Source organism: Pseudoliparis swirei, unplaced genomic scaffold (genome assembly GCF_029220125.1).
Source record: "Pseudoliparis swirei isolate HS2019 ecotype Mariana Trench unplaced genomic scaffold, NWPU_hadal_v1 hadal_26, whole genome shotgun sequence".
Taxonomy (NCBI): domain Eukaryota; kingdom Metazoa; phylum Chordata; class Actinopteri; order Perciformes; family Liparidae; genus Pseudoliparis; species Pseudoliparis swirei.
The window spans coordinates 340,072-360,953 of record NW_026613262.1 but is presented as its reverse complement, the minus strand read 5'-3'; the positions used below and the strand labels follow the sequence as shown (position 1 = coordinate 360,953).

Genomic DNA, 20,882 nt, shown 5'->3' with positions numbered 1-20,882 from the left:
CTGATTATATTTACACCTGTAACCACCAGGATTAACGCAACACCTTAGCTTTAGGGCTCGATCACACCAGCCGCTTCAAACACGCCGTGGTAAAAACGTGCCTGTGGAGTGCGCGCGCAGCCGGGCGATACAACTTCATTTACAAAATGGAGTCAAGCAGCCGTCGCGCTCTTGCTGTGTTGTGGGATGAAGAGGAGGAGAACGCCCCATAAAAGCGGAGGTTATACCGCTAATATGAGTGTCTCGTCGGGGTTTGCCTTTTACTTTTGAATTTCCCGCCGTTCATACCACACGAAAACAGGAAGGAGAGCCCGCCTCCTGCTTGATCCGATTGGCTGCCTTTGCCCTCCTGCTTGATCTGATTGGCTGCATTGGGCCTCTTGTTTTTGTGCTCAAATCTTTTATTGGTTTTCGAAATGTATGCAAAAGAAAAGATGAACACACTGTACATATACAAAGATACTCAGACAAAAACCATACAAAAAATATATTATATATATATGGGTAGACACGCAAAAACCTGCACACAGTATTTTGCTGATTCATTCTTCAACATTTTTAGAGTAGTCTCATATTCATTCTTTTGGCCTAATCTAGTTTTATTCAGATGCGAAGAACATGAGATTGCTGTATTCCTTATGCAACCTTTGATGGCACTCTATAGAATACACGGATCATTAGTGGTCCCAACATTTTCTGAAATATAAACAGTAAAGGCATCTCTAAAGTAGGTGCACAACTCATTATTTCTTCATTATTTCTGCTGTTCTTTAACTCACTTTTGACTTATTCTGTGCTCCTTTGCAAGAGGAGCGAGGTTGAGTCTGTCGGCACGACTTTGATCTTGTTTCTTAATTAAAAGACATACAAATAATTACACCGTTTTTCCCCCCTTTTCAACAAATAATGAAACTATTTTTAATATAATGTTCTTTTCTTCCTCAATGTGTGTAGATATGGCTTCTGCAAACTTTCTGCTGTCTGAAGATCAGTTCCTGTGCTCCATCTGTCTGGATGTGTTCACTGATCCAGTCACAACACCATGTGGACACAACTTCTGCAAAAAGTGCATCAATGATTACTGGAATACCAACAACCAGAACATGTGTCCACTGTGTCAAAAGGTTTTCTTCTCAAGACCTGAGCTGCTCGTCAACACTTTGTTCTCTGGGATGGTTTCTCAGTTCAGACAGTCGACTCAGCAGAAAGCCAGCAGCAGCTCAGAGCAACAAGAGTCCAGACCAGGAGAAGTTCCCTGTGACGTCTGCACTGGAACCAAACTGAAGGCCCTGAAGTCCTGCCTGGTGTGTCTGGTCTCCTACTGTGAGACTCACCTGGAGCCTCACCTGACAGCTTCACGCCTGAAGAGACATCAGCTGATGGACCCTGTGGAGAACCTGGAAGACAGGATGTGTCTGAAGCACGATAAACCTCTGGAGCTGTTCTGTAGGACCGACCAGACGTGTGTCTGCAATTTCCCCTTGGGAATTAATAAAAGTGTATATTAATTATATTTTGAGCGTCTTTCTTAAAAAAATATATTAATTATTTCAAACGCGGCGTAAATGAACACGTGATTATAACAAATTTCCATGACTCTTTCTAAAATTTTTTGATTACAGGCCTGGAAAAGACCATTTTAAAACTCCATGACTTTTCCAGGTTTTCCATGACCGTACGAACCCTGAATGTACTTAAAGTATTGGAAGTAAAAGTTGCATTATTGTGTTTTATCTCGGAGGAAAAAAGTATCTTCAGTTAGAAAATAAAAATAAAAAGATGGAATATCCACAACTCCTCATAAACATGAACTCAAAGTGATGCTCTGTATATGTAATCCATCCTTCCGGTGTCAGACCCACCTCTCCCGGATGGTGGGAACAGGCCCTCAGCTGCTGCCGCCCTGCGCTGCAGTGCTCGTGTTGTTGTTCGTGAGGTTCTGCTGCTGGTGCTGATGGAGGAGGAGGAGGAGGAGGAGGAGGAGGAGGAGAGGAGGTGCTGCTGCTCTGCTGAGGCGGAGGTGACCAGCTTGGTGGAAACAGCTCTGCAGCCATTATCTTCCAGTCAGACTGCGGCCGGGTCATGGCAGCTCAGGCCCCGACTCACCTGCCGCCGCTTCCGGTACGGTGTTACACCCTACTGGTTTTCAAACCTACTGGTTTCACTCGCGTGCGTGTGTTGTGTTCTCTCACATCTGTCAGCGGGGCTCTGTCTCGCTCCACCAGATTCGTCACACATTCACAAACATATTGCTGGAGATCTTCAAGCCTCCGTTCATATCCATTTCGGCGACACGATTGTATAAGTGAGCAGTGCATCACAGCCACGTGGAAGAAATACATTTAATAAAAATAAAAATAAAGATCGCCCTGACCTGGTTTCGATCTCTGTCACATAAATGAAACTGCACTCTAAACGCGCAGTCTGTGCATGCGCCACTGATATTAGTTTCAACTCAAGTAATTGATATATTCAACCATTACATCCACATCTTTTTGTTTCATGGAACAGTTTGGCGGAGGGGATTCTGAAACAACTGGTTACCTTGATAGGATATTTACACTTTTGAAACATGTTTACGATGCTTGTTAGCAACGCAACAGCCACACAATACCGACAACAACTAATTGACTTCGTGACGAGTATATAATGACGATGGTACTGTGAACAGAGATTAGAAACATTGCGAACACTGAACAACAGGAAGAATGGAATACTAGTAATGTTCCATCGACAAAACAATGTAGAACATATTGCTGGAGCTCTTGAAGCCACATGTCACATCTATTTACTATTGTACAAGTGAGCACTACACATCACACATGAAGAAACACATATTTTTATAAAAAGATATTGTACAAGTGGGCTACACATCACACATGAAGAAACATATTTTTATAAAAGATCGCATCATGATACAAAAATAATATTGATAAACTGTATTGACATAATTCAAGAGTTTAGAAAATGATGCACAGCTGTCACATCTTGCAATCACAATTCCAATCAAGCAAGGACATAATTAGCAACATCTGTATAAAAGGAAACTGTGTCAGACAAACAAACGGAAGGGAAAAAAGACAAGAAGCTTGATGGATCCACTTATAGTGCAAATTGCTTCAGTTCAAGCTAACAAATGCATTCCTTCACATTTCCAAAAAATGATGTCTGAATATTATTTATAAAAGCATCACAAAACATGTTTGGAAGTATTTGAATATCCGCCCAATGTAACCAATTGTTTCAGGGTTGCCCTCTGACCAAACTGTTCCAAGGACGCATAATGACATATGATTCGTAATGGATGAATATCAAAATTACTTGACTTGCAGTTAATATCTAGTGGCGTAGTGCATAGACTGCTGCGCTATACAGTGGCCAGATTTTGCTTGAAGGAGATTGAAACCAGGTCGTTGCGATCTTTTTATAAAAATATGTGTTTCTTCATATCTGGTGGCGCAGCGCACAGACTGCGTGGCTTAGAGTGCAGTTTCATTTTGCGTGACAGAGATCGAAACCAGGTCGGGCGGTCTTTTTATTTTTATTTTTTATTAAATGTATTTCTTCCTACGTGGCTGTGATGCACTGCTCACTTATACAATCGTAATGTCAAATGATATGAACGGAGGCTTAGGCGAAGATCTCCAGCAATATGTTTGTGAATGTGTGACGAATCTGGTGAGCGAGACAGAGCCCCGCTGCAGATGTGAAGAGAACACAACACACGCACGCGGAAACCAGTAGGTTTGAAAACCAGTAGGGTGTAACACCGTACCGTTGGGTCTGGAGGAGGAACACCCGAGAAACGCCACTTCGCTGACACGAGAAGAGCCACAAGGCGGCGACAGCGGGGGCTCAGTTTACTCTGGTACGCCGCCCAACGCCGTGCAAACTATCAACGTTTATTAAAAACAAAGAGACAGTTGAAGCAATACAAGTCCACTTAAAAGGACACAATTTTGTTTTCTTTTATAAAGTTTGTAACTGTTCCTTTACAGTAACTTTGGTTTGTTCAAATATATATATACACACATATATAAATTCAAATACATGAATAATATATATATTCAAAGAAATATATATATATATATAAATATATACTGTATATATATAATAAATAATATATATACAATAAATAAATGATTTATATGTATATATATATATATATACATATATCTGTGATGTGAGAGCTTGTATGGAGGACTCAAAATGACTTAAGTATAAATAAATAAATGCAAGAATAAATATAGGAATAAATAAATAAATGCTTAAATAAATGCTTAAATGAATAAATAAATGCTTAAATGTATAAATAAATACAAGAATTAATAAATCAAAGTTATAAATCAACAGGACATCATGAAATAAATATATCTCTACATTTCTGTATTTCTTCATTTATTTATTTATCTATTTATGTGTCCACACGTATTTCTTCATTTATTTCTGTGTGACATTTACGTGTGCGTATATTCAAATGAGGTGGGCGGTCCGGTCCGAACCTCTGTCTGAAACATGATTGGTCACAGGAGTGTGATGCACCTGGTGTGTTGTGCTCTACTACTGCCTGGCACATGAAGCTGAAGTTGGCCAGCTAACCGTTAACCAGAAGTTAGCCTAGACAGCTTTATGACTTCAGCCGCTTATCATTTCCAATACACTGAGTACAGACTCGTGTTTTCTTTTGGAGTCTGGTCTTGGGAGTCCGGACTCGAGGACGAGGACGAGACGTCTTTCTGGTCTTGTGGACGCCACCACATCAACAGTTCTTGCTTATGAATTTATCTAATTATTCACTGTAAAATACTTTAGTGGAGTAGAATGTGCTATGTGTTCACTGTTGTTTGGCGTGAGCTACTTAATAAACGGTAATAACTATACGCCTCGTAGCTTTCCTGACCCATAGTCGCTACAATATGAAGTTATGAATCTTAACCTCAGTCAAATTGACGTAACGTTAACTTTTAATAAATAATGAACTCTTTTGTGCCTTTAGATCCTCCAAACCTAATTATATCTCATGTTTAGCCGCCACGGAGACGCCAGAGCCAGAGACATTTCTAAAAAGTCCCTGCCGAGATCAGGCTGCTCTCGGCGGCACACAGCGCTGAGCACCCCCAGAGCTCAGTGGTCCCATGCGAGTAGAACCTCAAATCTCCGCTTATCCTTATTAGGCTGAATGACGTTAAACCGACCACAGATATGATGCTTAAACTACTAACTTCTCGGCTGAAAACATCCTTAAATTACATTCCGTGACTCAACAACAGTAGTATTTAGAATGTACAGACAAGAATGCATTATAAACGCTGTTCGTCTACAGCTCCAAGTGCTAAGGATGGGATTGCTTCTGTCTTGCTCCCCGACTTGACCAATCCTGTTCAACAATGAGGTTCGGACCGCCCCAGCTCATTTGCATATACGGACACATAAATGTCACACATAAATGAAGAAATACGTGTGGACACATAAATAGAGATATAAATAAATGAAGAAATACAGAAATGTAGAAATACATTTATTTAATGATGTCCTGTTGAGTTATAACTTATATTTATTAATTTCTGTATTTATTTCTGTATTTATACATTTATTCTTGTATTTATTTATACATTTATTTAAGCATTTATTTATCCATTCCTGTATTTATTTATTTATTTAAGCATTTATTTATTTATTCTTGTATTTATTCATGCATTTATTTATTTATACTTAAGTCATTTTAAGTCCTCCATAAGCTTGTACCTCAAGATTCAAGATTCAAGATTCAAGATGTTTTATTTGTCACATACACACACAGGGTGCAGGAAATGAGCGGCAATGTTCAGCAGGAATGTGCAAGGGCAACAAGTACACACTATTTACACAAAAAACAACACAATATTTACAGCAAGTGTGTGTGTGTGTGTGTGTGTGTGTGCCTAAGAGAGGCAGTTGTGTTCATGGGGGGTCCTGGTGAGTCGGAGTTCACAATCCTGATCTGAGGAAAGAAAACTCCGTCTCAGTCTCTCTGTTCTTGCAGCGTGACTACGGAGGCGCCTGCCTGACCGCAGCAGCTGAAACAGTCTGTTGTTGGGGTGGTGAGGATCCTTCATGATCCTGCCGGCTCTGGTTCTGCACCTCCTGCGATGTTGAACACAGCCTGCAGGCCGGAGGAACATTGCCGGTTGACGGTGTAACACGGCATCGTGTCCGGAAACCCGCTGAAACGAAGACAGAGCTGTGAGACACGCCACAAGGACGGAGGAGGAGCGTGAGTCAGTGATGATGATGAAGAGGAGGAGGAGTCACCTGAGGAAGTGAGCCACCCTGGCCATCACAGCACTGGCTCTGCTGCAGCACGTTGCCTGCAGACAGCAATACACAACCAAAATATAAAAAACACACCAGCAATAACAAGTACACAAGAGTACACGCAAGTACACAAGAGTACACGCAGTACACACAAGTACACTAGAGTACACGTACACAAGAGCACACAAGTACATACAATTAGAAATTAACATAACATTAGCATAAATGAAAACACTCCAGTTGTACCTCAGAACAGTACCAGTACTGGAGTAAATGTACTTTGTTACAAATCCACAACGCAGAGAGAAGCACCAAGAAACAGGCTGAAGACGCCATCATCAGAGAGATGGAACAGGAGATCTCTGATCTGATGAAGAGGAGCACTGAGGTGGAGAAAGCTTCCCTCTGAAGACCACCTCCACCTCCTCCAGAGTGTCCAGTCCCTCAACATCCACCATCCACCACCCACCAAGGACTGGTCTCAGGTCAGTGTTCCTCCAGCATCACATGAGGGGACTGTGAGGAGAGCTGTGTCTCAGCTGGAGGAGACGCTCAGTAACATGATGAAGACGCTGGTTGCTGAAGTTGAGATGAAGAGGGTCCAGAAGTTTGCAGTGGACGTGACTCTTGATCCTGAAACAGCTCATCATCAACTCATCCTGTCTGATGACGGGAAACAAGTGAAACCTGCTCAGGTAGAGCAGCCACGTCTCCCCGACAATCCACAGAGGTTCTCTTCTTGTCCCTGTGTTTTAGGAACACAGAAGTTCTCTTCAGAAAAACTTTACTATGAGGTTCAAGTTAAACAAAAGACTGAATGGTATTTAGGAGTGACCAGAGAGTCGGCCAGCAGGAAGGGAGTCATCATACCGAGTCCTGAGAACGGTTACTGGACTATATGTTTGAGAAATGGAAATGAGTATGAAGCTGCTGATCCTCCAGTTGTTCTCCCTGAGGTCTGGGCCTCAGAAGGTGGGGGTGTTTGTGGACCATGAGGAGGTCTGGTCTCCTTCTATGACGTAGAAGCTGCAGCTCATCTACTCCTTTACTGGCTGCTCCTTCAAGGAGAAACTCCTCCCATTCTTCTATCCTGGTCGTTATCTTGATGGTATAAACTCTGCTCCTCTGATCATCTCTCCTGTTGGAGTAAACTAATCACTCTGTTTGTTGTAATGATTTTCTTCATTGAAGAGAATAAATGTACATATCTTGTCTTAATATCATGCAGTTGAACTTGACATCTTACTGTGGTGATTGATTTACACGTAAAATGTATTAAATGTATCCCGTTACATATAAACATATTAATCTCTTAAACTCTGCATGATGACACATCATATTCAATTCAATTCAATTCAGTTTATTTGTATAGCCCAAAATTACAAATTTGTCTGAGTGCTTTTACAATCTGTACAAGACATCCCTGCCAACCTCAAAAACTCCCAAATAACCCTTCAGGGAAAAAAAAGGAAGAAACTGGAGGAGAGCAACAGAGGAGGATCCTCTCCTAGGATGGACAGATGCAATAGATGTAATGTGTACAGAAGGACAGATTTAGAGTTAAATACATTTCAATGAATATGACAGGTGTATGAATAGTTCATAGTAGGCATATTCCACGATGAGAGACCTTCCACGATCCATCAGGCAGATGGCGTGGGAGGAGGAGTGAGAGTCTCAACAGGACAGTGGCGTAGTCATGAGCAGGAATTCACGACCCACGATCCATCAGGCAGATGGGATCTATGCTCTCATAGGGTCCGATGACCCCATGAGACGTAAAGTCAAAGGACTTCCGGGAGAAAGCAGAGTTAGTAACGTGTGATTGAGAGATGAAATTCATCCTAAAGGAGAAAAAAAGAGGAGATAGGACTCAGTATCCTAAGTCCCGCAGCTATAAGCCTATAGCAGCATATCAAGGGGCTGGACCAGGCAAACCTGATTCAGCCCTAACTATAAACTCTGTCAAAGAGGAAGGTCTTAAGTTCTACTCCTTAAACGAGGTGACTGTGTCTGCCTCCCGGACTGAAATTGGAAGCTGGTTCCATAAAAGAGGAGCTTGATAACTAAAGGCTCTGGCTCCCATTCTACTTTTAAGACTCTAGGAACTACAAGTAGTCCCGCATTTAGTGAGCGTAGCTCTAGGTGGGGCAATATATGACAAGCTCCTTAAGATATGATGGAGCATCACCAATCAAGGCTTTGTAGGTTAAGAGAAGAATTTTAAAAGTGATTCTTGGATTTACTGAGCCAGTGGAGCAGCTAGTGCAGGAGTGGATGTGATCTCCTTTTCTTAGTTTTAGTGGAGAACACGAGCTGCAGCATTCCTGGATCAACTGGAGAGACCTAGAAGATTTATTAGAGCAGCCTGCTAATAAGGAGGTTGCAGTAATCCAGTCTCGGAGTAAGCATGTGAACCAATTTTTCTGCATCTTTTTGAGACAAGATGTGCCTGATTTTTGAAATATTACAGAGATGAAAGAATGCAGTCCTTGAGATTTGCTTTACGTGGGAGTTTAAAGGAAGTCAAAGATAACGCCAAGATTCTTTACAGTGGTGTTGGATGCCAGGGCAATGCCGTCTCACAGAATCCACATCACCAGATAATTGATCTCTGAGGTGCTCAGGCCGATTAAAATTACTTGGTTTTGTCTGAGTTTAACATCAAGAAGTTGCAGGTCATCCATGTTTTATGTCTTTAAGACATGCTTGAATTTTACAGAGTTGGTTGCTCTCCTCTGGTTTTATCGATAAATATAGTTGAGTGTCATCTGCATAACAATGAAAGTTTTATGGAGTGTTTCCTGATAATATTGCCCAAAGGAAGGTATAAGGTAAATAAGAATTGGTCCAAGCACAGAACCTTGTGGAACTCCGTGATTAACGTTGGTGGTATCGAGGCGCCATCGTTATACAAATACAAACTGAGATCGATCTGATAAATAGGATTTAAACCAAATTAGTGCCGTGCCTGCCTGAAATGCCAATCGACTGCTCCAGTCTCTTAACAGGATGTCATGGTCAATGGTGTCGAATGCAGCACTAAGGTCTAACAAGACCAGTACAGAGGAGTCCTTTATCTGCTGCCATTAAGAGGTCATTTGTCTCGGTGCTGTGGTGTTTTCTAAATCCTGATTGAAATTTCTCAAATAAACTATTATGATGTAGAAAGTCGCAACTGATTTCCACTTTCTCAAGGATCTTGGAGAGGAAGGGAGGTTAGAGATCGGTCTGTAAGTTAGCCAATACTCTGGATCCAGAGTGGGCTTCTTCAGGAGGTTTAATAACAGCCACCTTGAAGGAGTGTGTACGTGGCCTGTTAGCAGAGACACATTGATAATATCTAATAGAGCCCGCCAATTAAAGGCAAAACGTCTTTAAGCAGCCTCGTGGATGGGGTCCAAGAGACGAGTGAAGACGTGTAAGTAGAAACCGTTGAAAATAATTGGTCACGTTGATAGGAGAAAATCCTCCAAATATACACCAGGGCATACAGCGGTTTCCAAGGCCATATTCCACTTGAGGACAGATTGGCACTGGTTATGGGCGAAGATTATTAATCTTGTCCTAGCCAGTTAAAATCTTTTCATTAAAAAGTTCATAAAGTCATGCCACTAAGGTTTATAGGAATGCTCGGCTCCACAGGCTCAGGACTCTCTGTCAGCCTGGCTACAGTGCTGAAGAGAAACCTGGGAGTTGTTTTATTTTCTATTATTAATGAGTAATAGGCTGCTCTGGCATTACGGAGGCCTCTTATATGTTTTAAGACTATCTCGCCAAACTGCGGGATTCTTCGAGATTAGTTGAACGCATCATGCCTTTCAAGCTTTCGTGACGTTTGCTTCAGTTTGCGGGTCTGAGGTTATACAAGCAAACTCTTCCTCACTGTCTCTTCCAGAGGGGCTAAGGTCAGTGTCATTCTCAGAGCCCAATGATCAATCTGGGACGGACTAAAGTTAGACCAGGAGTCCTCTGTTATATTGAGACGTGGTATGAATCAAATACAGAAGGAATCGCTTCTAAATTTAGCTATAGCACTATCAGTTAGACATCTAGTGTAGAAACTTTGACTAACGGAGCACCCGGTAGTATAAATTCAAAAGTTATGAGGTTGTGGTCTGACAGAAGAGGATTCTGTGGGAAGACGTTTAAATGCTCAATGTCACATAAGTAAGAACAAGATCAAGCGTGGCACAAGCTGTGAGTGGGTTGCTGTACCTCTGACAGAAGTCAATCGAGTCCAACAAGGAGATGAATGCAGCACTAAGGCAATCATTATCAACATCCACATGGATATTAAAATCTCAACAATAATAACTTTATCGGTTTTAAGAACCAAACTTGATATAAATTTGGAGAATTCAGATATAAACTCTGAATATGGACCTGGTGGCGGTGCAGAATCACAAATCGAATTGGCTGTAGTGTTTTCCAGGTTGGATGAAAGACTAAGAACAAGGCTTTCAAATGAGGTGTAGTGTAATTTTGGTTTGAGGATTAATTAATAGGCTCGATTCAAAGATGGCTGCTACTCCACCTCCTCGACCGTGCCTCGAGGAATGTGAATAATATGACTTGGAGGAGTCAGATTCATTCAGGCAGACATATTCTTCATGGCTCAGCCAGGTTTCAGTTAGGCAACATAAATCAATGTGATTATCTGATATTAAATCATTCAGTAACACAGCTTTAGATGACAGAGATCGAATATTTAGGAGACCACATTTAATAGACCTATTTTGTTGCACTGCTGAAATAATTGTGTTAACTTGTATAAGGTTATTACGACCTCTTCTGCTTACTTTGATTTATTTAATTGAAGTGGCTGGGACAGACACAGTCTCTACCTAAAGTCAAGGGTGGTAACTGCTCGAATGGAAGAGCAGAGAAGGGTGTTAAAACTACAACTCTGCTCCGGTTTCCTGATCTGAACCCTGGGTTCATAGATTAAGTCCGGTGATCAACTTGGTCATATTCGCAGAAATGAGACGCGCTCCGTCCAAACGATGGATAATGCGTCTCCTCATCAGATCAGGTTTTCCCCAGAAAGTCTTCCAGCTGTCTCGTAGCCCACATTATTCGCTGGGCACCACCTCGACAGCCAGCGGTTGAAAGACGACATTCTGCTATACAATTAAATCTGTCTGCAAATTTGGGAGAGGGCCAGAAATTACGGTGTCCGACAACGTCGCATACAAGCACACCGATTCCACATTAATTTAGTGAGTTCTCGGCCATTACCACCGGCGTGTATTACAATCTGACTGTATCTCCGCTTATCCTTAGCCAGCAGCTTCAAACAAGACTCCACGTCCATGTAGAATTTAAATTCAAATCTTTGTTAAATCTAAGACATTTATTTCTACGTCCAGAAGAAAGATCCAGAAAAGTAAAGCCTGGTTGACAGAAGTTGTTTCATGACAAATAAATTGTATTCTGTGACTTTCATAATAAGAGGTTTACAAGCAAAACAAGACTTTTTAAAATAAATATTATTTTTACAGTTCTTACAAGTCCATCTGAAACCATGAGTCACTTGACAGAAAATGAAATGGAAACTATTTGTAATGGTTTAATAAATGTTACCTGTAAAAACATTTCATGTTTCCAGCTTCACAAATGTGAAGTTTTGCTACTTTTCTTTTTAATAATGTTAATAATGTCAATGCTTTAGTCATAATGTTGAGGTTTGGCCAAACAAACATTGTGAAGGTGTCAGTTCAGGACGCCGACTGGACACGAGGAGCTGGAGTCCAGATGTGGCTCGTCGTGTCCCAAGTTCTCAGGAACAGAAATAAAAGACATTGGAAATGTTTTCTCACTACAAGCTATTTACTAAACGGATGACACAGAGACCAGCAAGAAGTAGATAGAGGCGTAATTTAATAAAAAGAAAATAATCTCACAAGACAACTTCAGTCTGTCCACATTGTTTTATTTTCCTACAGAGCGTCGTCCTCTCAAAATGCATAACAAAACATTTCAGCACTTTTTTTACAAAGTGTTTGCGAGTCGAGAACGAACAGAAGACCGATAACAAACTAATTGAAACAATAAATACTTTGCGGAGAGAAGATTCCCGTTTCTGGAACGTTCCACGACTGATAAAGGAACCGCGAGGACGGAGTAACCCTGAACACGATGCGTTGTCGGACGGGAGGGGGCTGTTATGATCCAGATACTCTTCATACCCCAAACAGGTCATTTTAAGTTAAAAGACAAACACACACGACTGTCATGGATAAACCAGGAATAAAAAACTAAATTCCACTTCCGGTGCGTGTATTAACTGGTTTTGAATTAACTGGTTTTATGCATGAGGCAGATGTGCCGTAGGAGTGGCCTCGAGTTGCCTCTCAGGACCCGTCTGACTAACTAGGAAATGCACATTTCATCGCTTAACTCTCTGTCACGTTCTTTTATGTATAACGCTAATGTTTTACAAAGACTAAACACGGATGACTTTGCTGTAAAATGATACCTGTTCGGGAGGCTGTAGTTGAGACGCCGAGGACACGGAGCGAGAGGACAAAGTAGGTGACTCTGCTGGTGCCTGTTCAATATATGACTAACTTCAATAAATACTTGACAAAATGCTCTTGTTGTCAGTCTGATATTTATGTTATACGTCGTTATCTCGACGTCAAGTCGATGTGAGACCAGTTTACTCTTCATACAGTGTGTAATGAAGCATGTAGCCCGTTGTTTACACCCAGCTCGCCCACCGCTGTCAGCTGGGAAACTGTGATCGACTCAGATTAAGTTGTGATACCACAACAAGACTTTGTGCTGTCTTCACATCTCTTATGTTTTATATTCGAGACTACGGATCAACATATATCCTCGTAACTATACTCTACCCTGTGCAGCACTCACTGTCAGATTAAACATGACTTACCTGTTGTTTTGTTCACGATAAGGACACACATAACTACACACAGGAGTGAGCGTGTCTTTGACACATATGACGGGGAGCAGCTTGCTCCAGCCTTCATTTAGGATTTGACGCATTAACGCAACGTTTTCCACCTTCATGACGATCATATCACTTGTTCACTGGTGATAAAAAAATATCTAAACCGACAATACAAAAATAATATAAACACGGATTTCTCAAAGAATCGAACAGCCGACTTGTGCACCTGCTGTTCTGTTCGTTGCTTCAGAACTACCATTGAGCTATAGGTATTTCACCCGATAACCCGATTTACATTACAATGTACTTTGCAATAACAAAAACTGACTTTGAGCAAATTAAGTAAGTAATATAGTAACTTTGGAAGACATTAATATTTATATAATATATTCTAACACCGACTGCCTTTTCTTCTAACATCATAGACCCAATTTAACTCAAATACGTGATTGCATAGGCAACAGCCGCTTTGTGCATTAAAGTTGATGCAACAATAGGAAACGCAGTTCCTGATTATCACTATGAGTGATTTATCTATTCATCTAAAACTTAAACTGACTGTAATCAACCCATATTCCTCATAGCTCAATGGTAGTTGGGATGCAAGTTAGGAGGCCCTGTGGTCGCAGATGATCGCAGGTTCGATTCTTGGCGTTAATCTTAATCCATTTTTTAATTGTTTGTATCGCCAGTGAACAAGTGATATGTTCGTCATGAAGGTGGAAAACGTTTGTTAATGCCGTGAAATCCTAAATGAAGGCTGGACAAGTTGCTCACCCGGCTATGTGTCAAAAGACGCAACTCCTGTGTGTGTAGTTATGTGTGTCGTAACAAAACAACAGGTAACAGTCTTTAAAACATTAGCGTTACATAAAAAACGTGACAGAGAGGTTAAGCGATGGAAATGTGCATTTCCTAGTTAGTCAGACGGGTCTTGAGAGGCAACTCGAGGCCACTCCCACGCACATCTGCCTCATGCACGCTGCTCAAAACCAGTTAATTCAAACCAGTTAATACCTGACACCGGAAGTGATGGACGTCGGCGGCGTGGATGGAGGCCGAGGCGTTGGCGACAGGTCGTCACGGAGGGTCCACGTGGAGGAAGAAGAGGAGGAGGAGGGCTCGAGGTCTCCTCCTGGTCCTCATGTCGCCCCTCGCCAGACTCTAGGCGCCACGATCCGCTGCAGGACCGATATCAACACACAGCGGGTTAGTCTCTTCTCGGTGGCCGTCGTTATGTTCTTCTGCTCCGCTTGTTCCAGCGTGGAGAACCGAAGGACTCGCGGAGGTCCGAGAGGCGCTGGGCCCGCCTACCTGGCTGATGCTGGGCAGCTTGGTGAGCAGCATCTGGAAGACGGGCGGAGGCAGAGTCTGCTGCAGCACCTGCAGCAGCTGCTGCGGCTGACCGCACACGGCGATGGCGTTGGTCAGGTGGTCCACGCCTTTCTCTAGTCGCCTGTGGAGCGCAGCGCAGACACGAGGCGTGAAGACGAGCACTCGGGGCGTCTCACAGGAAGCCCCTTCTTCTCCTTCTTCTTCTTCTTCTTCTTCTTCTTCTTCTTCTTTTTCTTCTTTTTAGGCGGCTGGCATCCAAACTGGTGCATTACCGCCACCTACTGCCTTTCTTTGTTAACTAGAAATATCGAGCACTTTATCCCCTCAAAAAGAAAAGAAAAGAAAAGAAATACAAATGAAATTAAAATAAACTAAACTAAGAAGGGAGCCCTGTCAACTTCAGTACCCTAAATTCTTCTATTCAACCCTGTCTCCTTCAGATACTGCAGCACCTACATCAGGGGTATTCAACTAAAATGTTAAGAGGTCCAGTTAGAGAAATTCTCTTGAAGCAAAGGTCCAGAAGATCATAATGTCTAACTATTTAGTGTGATATATATAGCCTGGTAGTTGTATCAACATCTGCATGTAATCAATACCTTTCAAATCAAATGAATTCAGTACGATTAAAACACTTTTTAACAATATTTATTATCATGTAACATAGAACTGGACTGCAGATATGTATAATGTTCTCATGAACTAAATAAAAATAGGGCTGCATTTTAAAATAAAATAAATACAAAATGAAAATTGTGCATGTAATAATAAATAATAATAATCAAATAAAGTTAACTTCAGAACAATTAAATAAAGGGAGGAAAAGCTTAAATTTCCCATTTTTCACAGTCTCAAACAATTTACAGATAATAAATCTCAACACATCTTAACAATTGAACAGTTTTAGAGCATCACTTGCATCCCACTCCCCCACTTGTTTGCTCAGTGTGAGAATTGAGCTCTAGCTTGTCCTGCCAGGACTTTAAACCTGGGCTTGAATGGAGTCAGGGCCATCCTCATGCACATGTGGAGGTGCTCATTGGTGAGCCTCGAACAATATTTATTTTTGATGATATTCATCGTGGGAGAAAGCTGCCTCGCAGTTGTAGGTGGAGCCAAACATGGTCAAGATGTATATGGCAACTTTCCTCAGACCTGGAAAAGCTGTCTCAGGGACCGTTTGGGCCAGAAAGTGGAAGGTCAGTTCTAGAAACTGCTCTTTCAGGGACACATCTGCTTGAGATCAACCAGTTGCATCTGGAGAGGCCCAGGATTTACCCATTTAAAGTGCTGTGTGACTTCCTTTGAGAACCCCTGACATCAGTGATGATAAATGGGTTCTGAATGAACATGGTGAGCTGCTGTCCAAAGCTGAAGCTGTCAAAACGGTTGCTGAAGTTTACGATCAGCTTATCAATGAAGTCAACAAAGAAGACGCATCTCTGTCCCTGAACCTGTTCCTGCACTGCTGGGAAGTGTGCACAGTCTCCTGCAGGTCTTCCTTGAACAACTCAAGTTTCTTTTGAAAGGAGCGGACAGCGGTCATCAGTTCACAAATTGAATTGTCCTTGCCTTGTAGCCTCAAATTCAGTTCATTCAGATGAGCAGTGATATCAACCAAAAGGCCATTATCCATCTGTTTATCATTTACTAAAAGAGAGAAAACTGTTGCTTTCTGATGTTAGCTCTGCCAAAAGATGCTACTTCCTCCTGATGGACCAAAAGCGCTAAGACCCTCCTTTGCTGAGCCATCTCACATTATTGTGCAGCAAAGATCATCAGCATTGGCATCAACTTCTCTGAGGAATTCCCTCAGCATGCGATGCTGGGTGGAAGAGGATGCCCTGAGAAAATTGACCATTTTCATCATTGTATTCATCACTTCAGCATGCTCATCTGACAGGGAGGCACAGAGGACAGATTGATGAATGATGCAATGGTAAGCTATGAGCTCTGGATTGTCCTCTTTCAGTCTTGCTACAGCTCCTTTCTCTCTCCCTATCATAGCAGGGGCTCCATCTGTGGCTATTGAAACCACTTGTGTTGGTTCTATTCCTCTCTTCGTTAACGTCTCCTTAATGGCCAGGTAGATATCTTCTCCTCTTGTACTGGTCTGAAGGGGAGTGACACCTAACAGGTCTTCACAGAATGCTTTCTGGTCTGTGTTGAAAAACCTGACGTACACTAACAGCTGAGCATTGTCACAGATGTCAGTGGACTCATCCACAGCTAAGCCTACACATGGTGCCTTATGTATGGCTTCATTTAGCTGGGTTAGCACATCCTGAGTTAATATTTCACTTTTCTTTGTGGCAGATGATGCTGACATGGGTATTTGCTTTATCTTATCACAGCTCTTGTTTTGGTTTTCCGTCAAGTAATGTTTCAGCGACGACACTCATGCATTCTTTGACAAGCCCTCCATCAGTAAATGGCTTTTTGTGTTGCCCCAAAATCCAAGCAACTCTGAGGGAACACTCATGAGCACGTTGTTGGGCAGTGAGCAGTGGTGGCTCAGGATCCTGGTGGACTGTTCATATTGGGCTGTGAGACCACTTATTTTCTGTGATCTCACTTCGGATTTGAGTGGGTATGTTTGTTCAAAACCTTTATGTTTTGTCTCATAATGATGCGTTCACATTGCCACTTTTAATAAGTGCCACGGTTTCTGAACATATAAGACACACTGGTTTTGTGCTCCCTGTGGGAAGTATGAACAGAAATGAGTCTGTCCATTCCGGATTAAATGCTCTGTTTTCGCTGTCAACTTTTCTTTTTTGAGAGCGACATTTTGTTCCTTATGTTTCTCTCCCTTTCTCTGTCTCACTCGCTTTTCTCAACTTTCTCCGGCGCAGTCGTCCGTTTCTCTCCCTTTGTTTTGTTTTCTCATGTATCGCTTTTTTTCTTTCTACCGTCTTTTCAAAGTGTAACCTGCCTCTACTTTCTCATCTGTTCGCGAAGCGCTGTCTGTTGAGACGTAATGTTTACCGCCGAGAATGCATAGATTTGATTGGCTGAGTGGTATCACGGGATGGCTTAACTTCGCATGCAATTGGTCTGTGCGTTTCCGCATCCGCTAAACCACTACCGTAAAGACTGCAAAAGCTGCGCCGCGCCGCCGGGTAAAAAAATTTAAACACCCCGTCAGGTTTTAAATCATAACCTTCTGTTTTGGCTGGAGGTCCGGGTCCGGATGGGACGGCCTGTCCGGACCTGACCGCGATCCGCCAGTTAGTGACCTGTGGTCTACACCTTCACAGAGCTATATTTTATTTATGATAATATACTGTATCTAATTACACAAGGCCATTTTAGGACCTAGGTGAAATAACTGTTTAGGAAAACTGCTTTTAATGCTGGCATACTAACCATTTGTTGTTACTTTGTAGATATTACAATACATTTGGAAATGATAGCAATGTTGTTGGACTTTAAAATCAGTGTATATGGTTTGGCACAGGCATATTTTGAGTTCTGATATTGGGCTTGTTTTTTGGGCTTGTTTTATTGGCCATTGGGCTGGTTTTGTCACACAGACCTGGCAACCCTGGCTGCAGGTAGGAGGCGGAGCCACCCTGAAGAGGAGAGCTGCTGCGTCACACCCCGGAAACCACACGTTGGTCCGGGCAGAAACACTGCAGCGAGACGAGTCTCTGCTTTTCTCTCAATTCAAAGTGACTTCATCAGAGTCTCTTACAAACACTGGTGAGTACATCTGATTATATTTACACCTGTAACCACCAGGATAACGCAACACCTTAGCTTTAGGGCTCGATCACACCAGCCGCTTCAAACACGCCGTGGTAAAAACGTGCCTGTGAAGTGCGCGCGCAGCCGGGCGATACAACTTCATTTACAAAATGGAGTCAAGCAGCCGTCGCGCTCTTGCTGTGTTGTGGGATGAAGAGGAGGAGAACGCCCCATAAAAGCGGAGGTTATACCGCTAATATGAGTGTCTCGTCGGGGTTGCCTTTTACTTTTGAATTTCCCGCCGTTCATACCACACGAAAACAGGAAGGAGAGCCCGCCTCTTGCTTGATCCGATTGGCTGCCTTTGCCCTCCTGCTTGATCTGATTGGCTGCATTGAGCCTCTTGCTTGATCCGATTGGCTGCATTGGGCCTCTTGTTTTTGTGCTCAAATCTTTTATTGGTTTTCGAAATATATGCAAAAGAAAAGATGAACACACTGTACATATACAAAGATACTCAGACAAAAACCATACTAAAAATATATTATATATATACGGGTAGACATGCAAAAACCTGCACACAGTATTTTGCTGATTCATTCTTCAACATTTTTAGAGTAGTCTCATATTCATTCTTTTGGCCAAATCTAGTTTTATTCAGATGCGAAGAAAATGAGATTGCTGTATTCCTTATGCAACCTCTGATGGCACTCTATAGAATACACGGATCATTAGTGGTCCCAGCATTTTCTGAAATATAAACAGTAAAGGCATCTCTAAAGTAGGTGCAAAACTCGTTATTTCTTCATTATTTCTGCTGTTCTTTAACTCACTTTTGACTTATTCTGTGCTCCTTTGCAAGAGGAGCGAGGTTGAGTCTGTCGGCACGACTTTGATCTTGTTTCTTAATTAAAAGACATACAAATAATTACACCGTTTTTTTCCCCTTTTCAACAAATAATGAAACTATTTTTAATATAATGTTCTTTTCTTCCTCAATGTGTGTAGATATGGCTTCTGCAAACTTTCTGCCATCTGAAGATCAGTTCCTGTGCTCCGTCTGTCTGGATGTGTTCACTGATCCAGTCACAACACCATGTGGACACAACTTCTGCAAAAAGTGCATCAATGATTACTGGAATACCAACAACCAGAACATGTGTCCACTGTGTCAAAAGGTTTTCTTCTCAAGACCTGAGCTGCTCGTCAACACCTTCATCCGTGAGATGGTTTCTCAGTTCAGACAGTCGACTAAACGGAAAGCTCGGAGCTCAAGGAAACAGGTTGCCAAACCAGGAGAAGTTCCCTGTGACGTCTGCACTGGAACCAAACTGAAGGCCCTGAAGTCCTGCCTGGTGTGTCTGGTCTCCTACTGTGAGACTCACCTGGAGCCTCACCTGACAGCTTCACGCCTGAAGAGACATCAGCTGATGGACCCTGTGGAGAACCTGGAAGACAGGATGTGTCTGAAGCACGATAAACCTCTGGAGCTGTTCTGTAGGACCGACCAGACGTGTGTCTGCATGCTCTGCACTGTGTTGGACCACAAGATGCACAATGTTGTTCCTCTGAAACAAGAATGTGAAGGAAAGAAGGTGGAGCTGCAGAAGACAGAGGCTGAAACTCAGGAGATGATCCAGAAGAGACGCCTGAAGATTCAGGAGGTCCAACACAACGTGAAGCTCAGTGAGGAAGATGCAGACCGAGAGAAAGCAGAAGGTGTTCAGGTCTTCACTGGTCTGAAGGAGTCTGTGGAGAGGAAACTGAACGAGCTCATCACTACGATAGAAGAGAAGCAGAGAAGCACCAAGAAACAGGCTGAAGACGCCATCAGAGAGATGGAACAGGAGATCTCTGATCTGATGAAGAGGAGCACTGAGGTGGAGAAGCTCTCCCTCTCTGAAGACCACCTCCACCTCCTCCAGAGTGTCCAGTCCCTCAACATCCACCATCCACCACCCACCAAGGACTGGTCTCAGGTCAGTGTTCCTCCAGCATCACATGAGGGGACTGTGAGGAGAGCTGTGTCTCAGCTGGAGGAGACGCTCAGTAACATGATGAAGACGCTGGTTGAAGTGAAGATGAAGACGCTGGTTGAAGTGAAGATAAAGAAACTGGTTGAAGTGAAGATAAAGAAACTGGTTGAAGTGAAGATGAAGAAGCTGGTTCCTGAAACTGAGATGAAGAGGGTCCAGAAGTTTGCAGTGGACGTGACTCTTGATCCTGAAACAGCTCATCATGACCTCATCCTGTCTGATGACGGGAAACAAGTGAAACGTGCTCAGGTAGAGCAGCCACGTCTCCCCTACAATCCACAGAGGTTCTCTCACGGTCCCTGTGTTTTAGGAACACAGAAGTTCTCTTCAGAAAAACTTTATTACGAGGTTCAAGTTAAACAAAAGACTGAATGGATTTTAGGAGTGACCAGAGAGTCGGCCAACAGGAAGGGACAAATCACACTGAGTCCTGAGAATGGTTACTGGACTATACGGGTGAGAAATGGAAACGAGTATAAAGCTCTTGATGATCCTTCAGTTGTTCTCTCCCTGAAGTCTGGGTCTCAGAAGGTGGGAAGTGTTTGTGGACTATGAGGAGGGTCTGGTCTCCTTCTATGACGAAGCTGCAGCCTCATCTACTCCTTTACTGG

The 20,882-nt window shown here is 42.6% G+C and overlaps 2 protein-coding genes across 2 annotated transcripts in view; one reads left to right on the top strand and one right to left on the bottom strand.

The window, feature by feature from the left end:
- The window catches only part of LOC130190999 (mitochondrial import receptor subunit TOM20 homolog B-like), a 37,084-nt gene extending 21,257 nt beyond the window's left edge, over positions 1-15,827 (bottom strand). The window contains exons 1-2 of the mRNA XM_056410672.1: positions 15,824-15,827; positions 14,525-14,751 (exon numbers count right to left, since the gene is read on the bottom strand). Coding sequence (XP_056266647.1) covers positions 14,525-14,751; positions 15,824-15,827 — 231 coding nt within the window. The remainder of the gene's footprint in view (positions 1-14,524; positions 14,752-15,823) is intronic.
- A 2,368-nt stretch (positions 15,828-18,195) lies between these two features.
- Positions 18,196-20,826, top strand: LOC130190998 (E3 ubiquitin-protein ligase TRIM39-like). Its single transcript, XM_056410671.1, has 2 exons — positions 18,196-18,250; positions 19,244-20,826. The coding sequence occupies exon 2, from the start codon at positions 19,246-19,248 to the stop codon at positions 20,824-20,826; it is 1,581 nt and encodes a 526-aa protein (XP_056266646.1). The 5' UTR covers positions 18,196-18,250; positions 19,244-19,245.
- Positions 20,827-20,882: the final 56 nt, after the last annotated feature.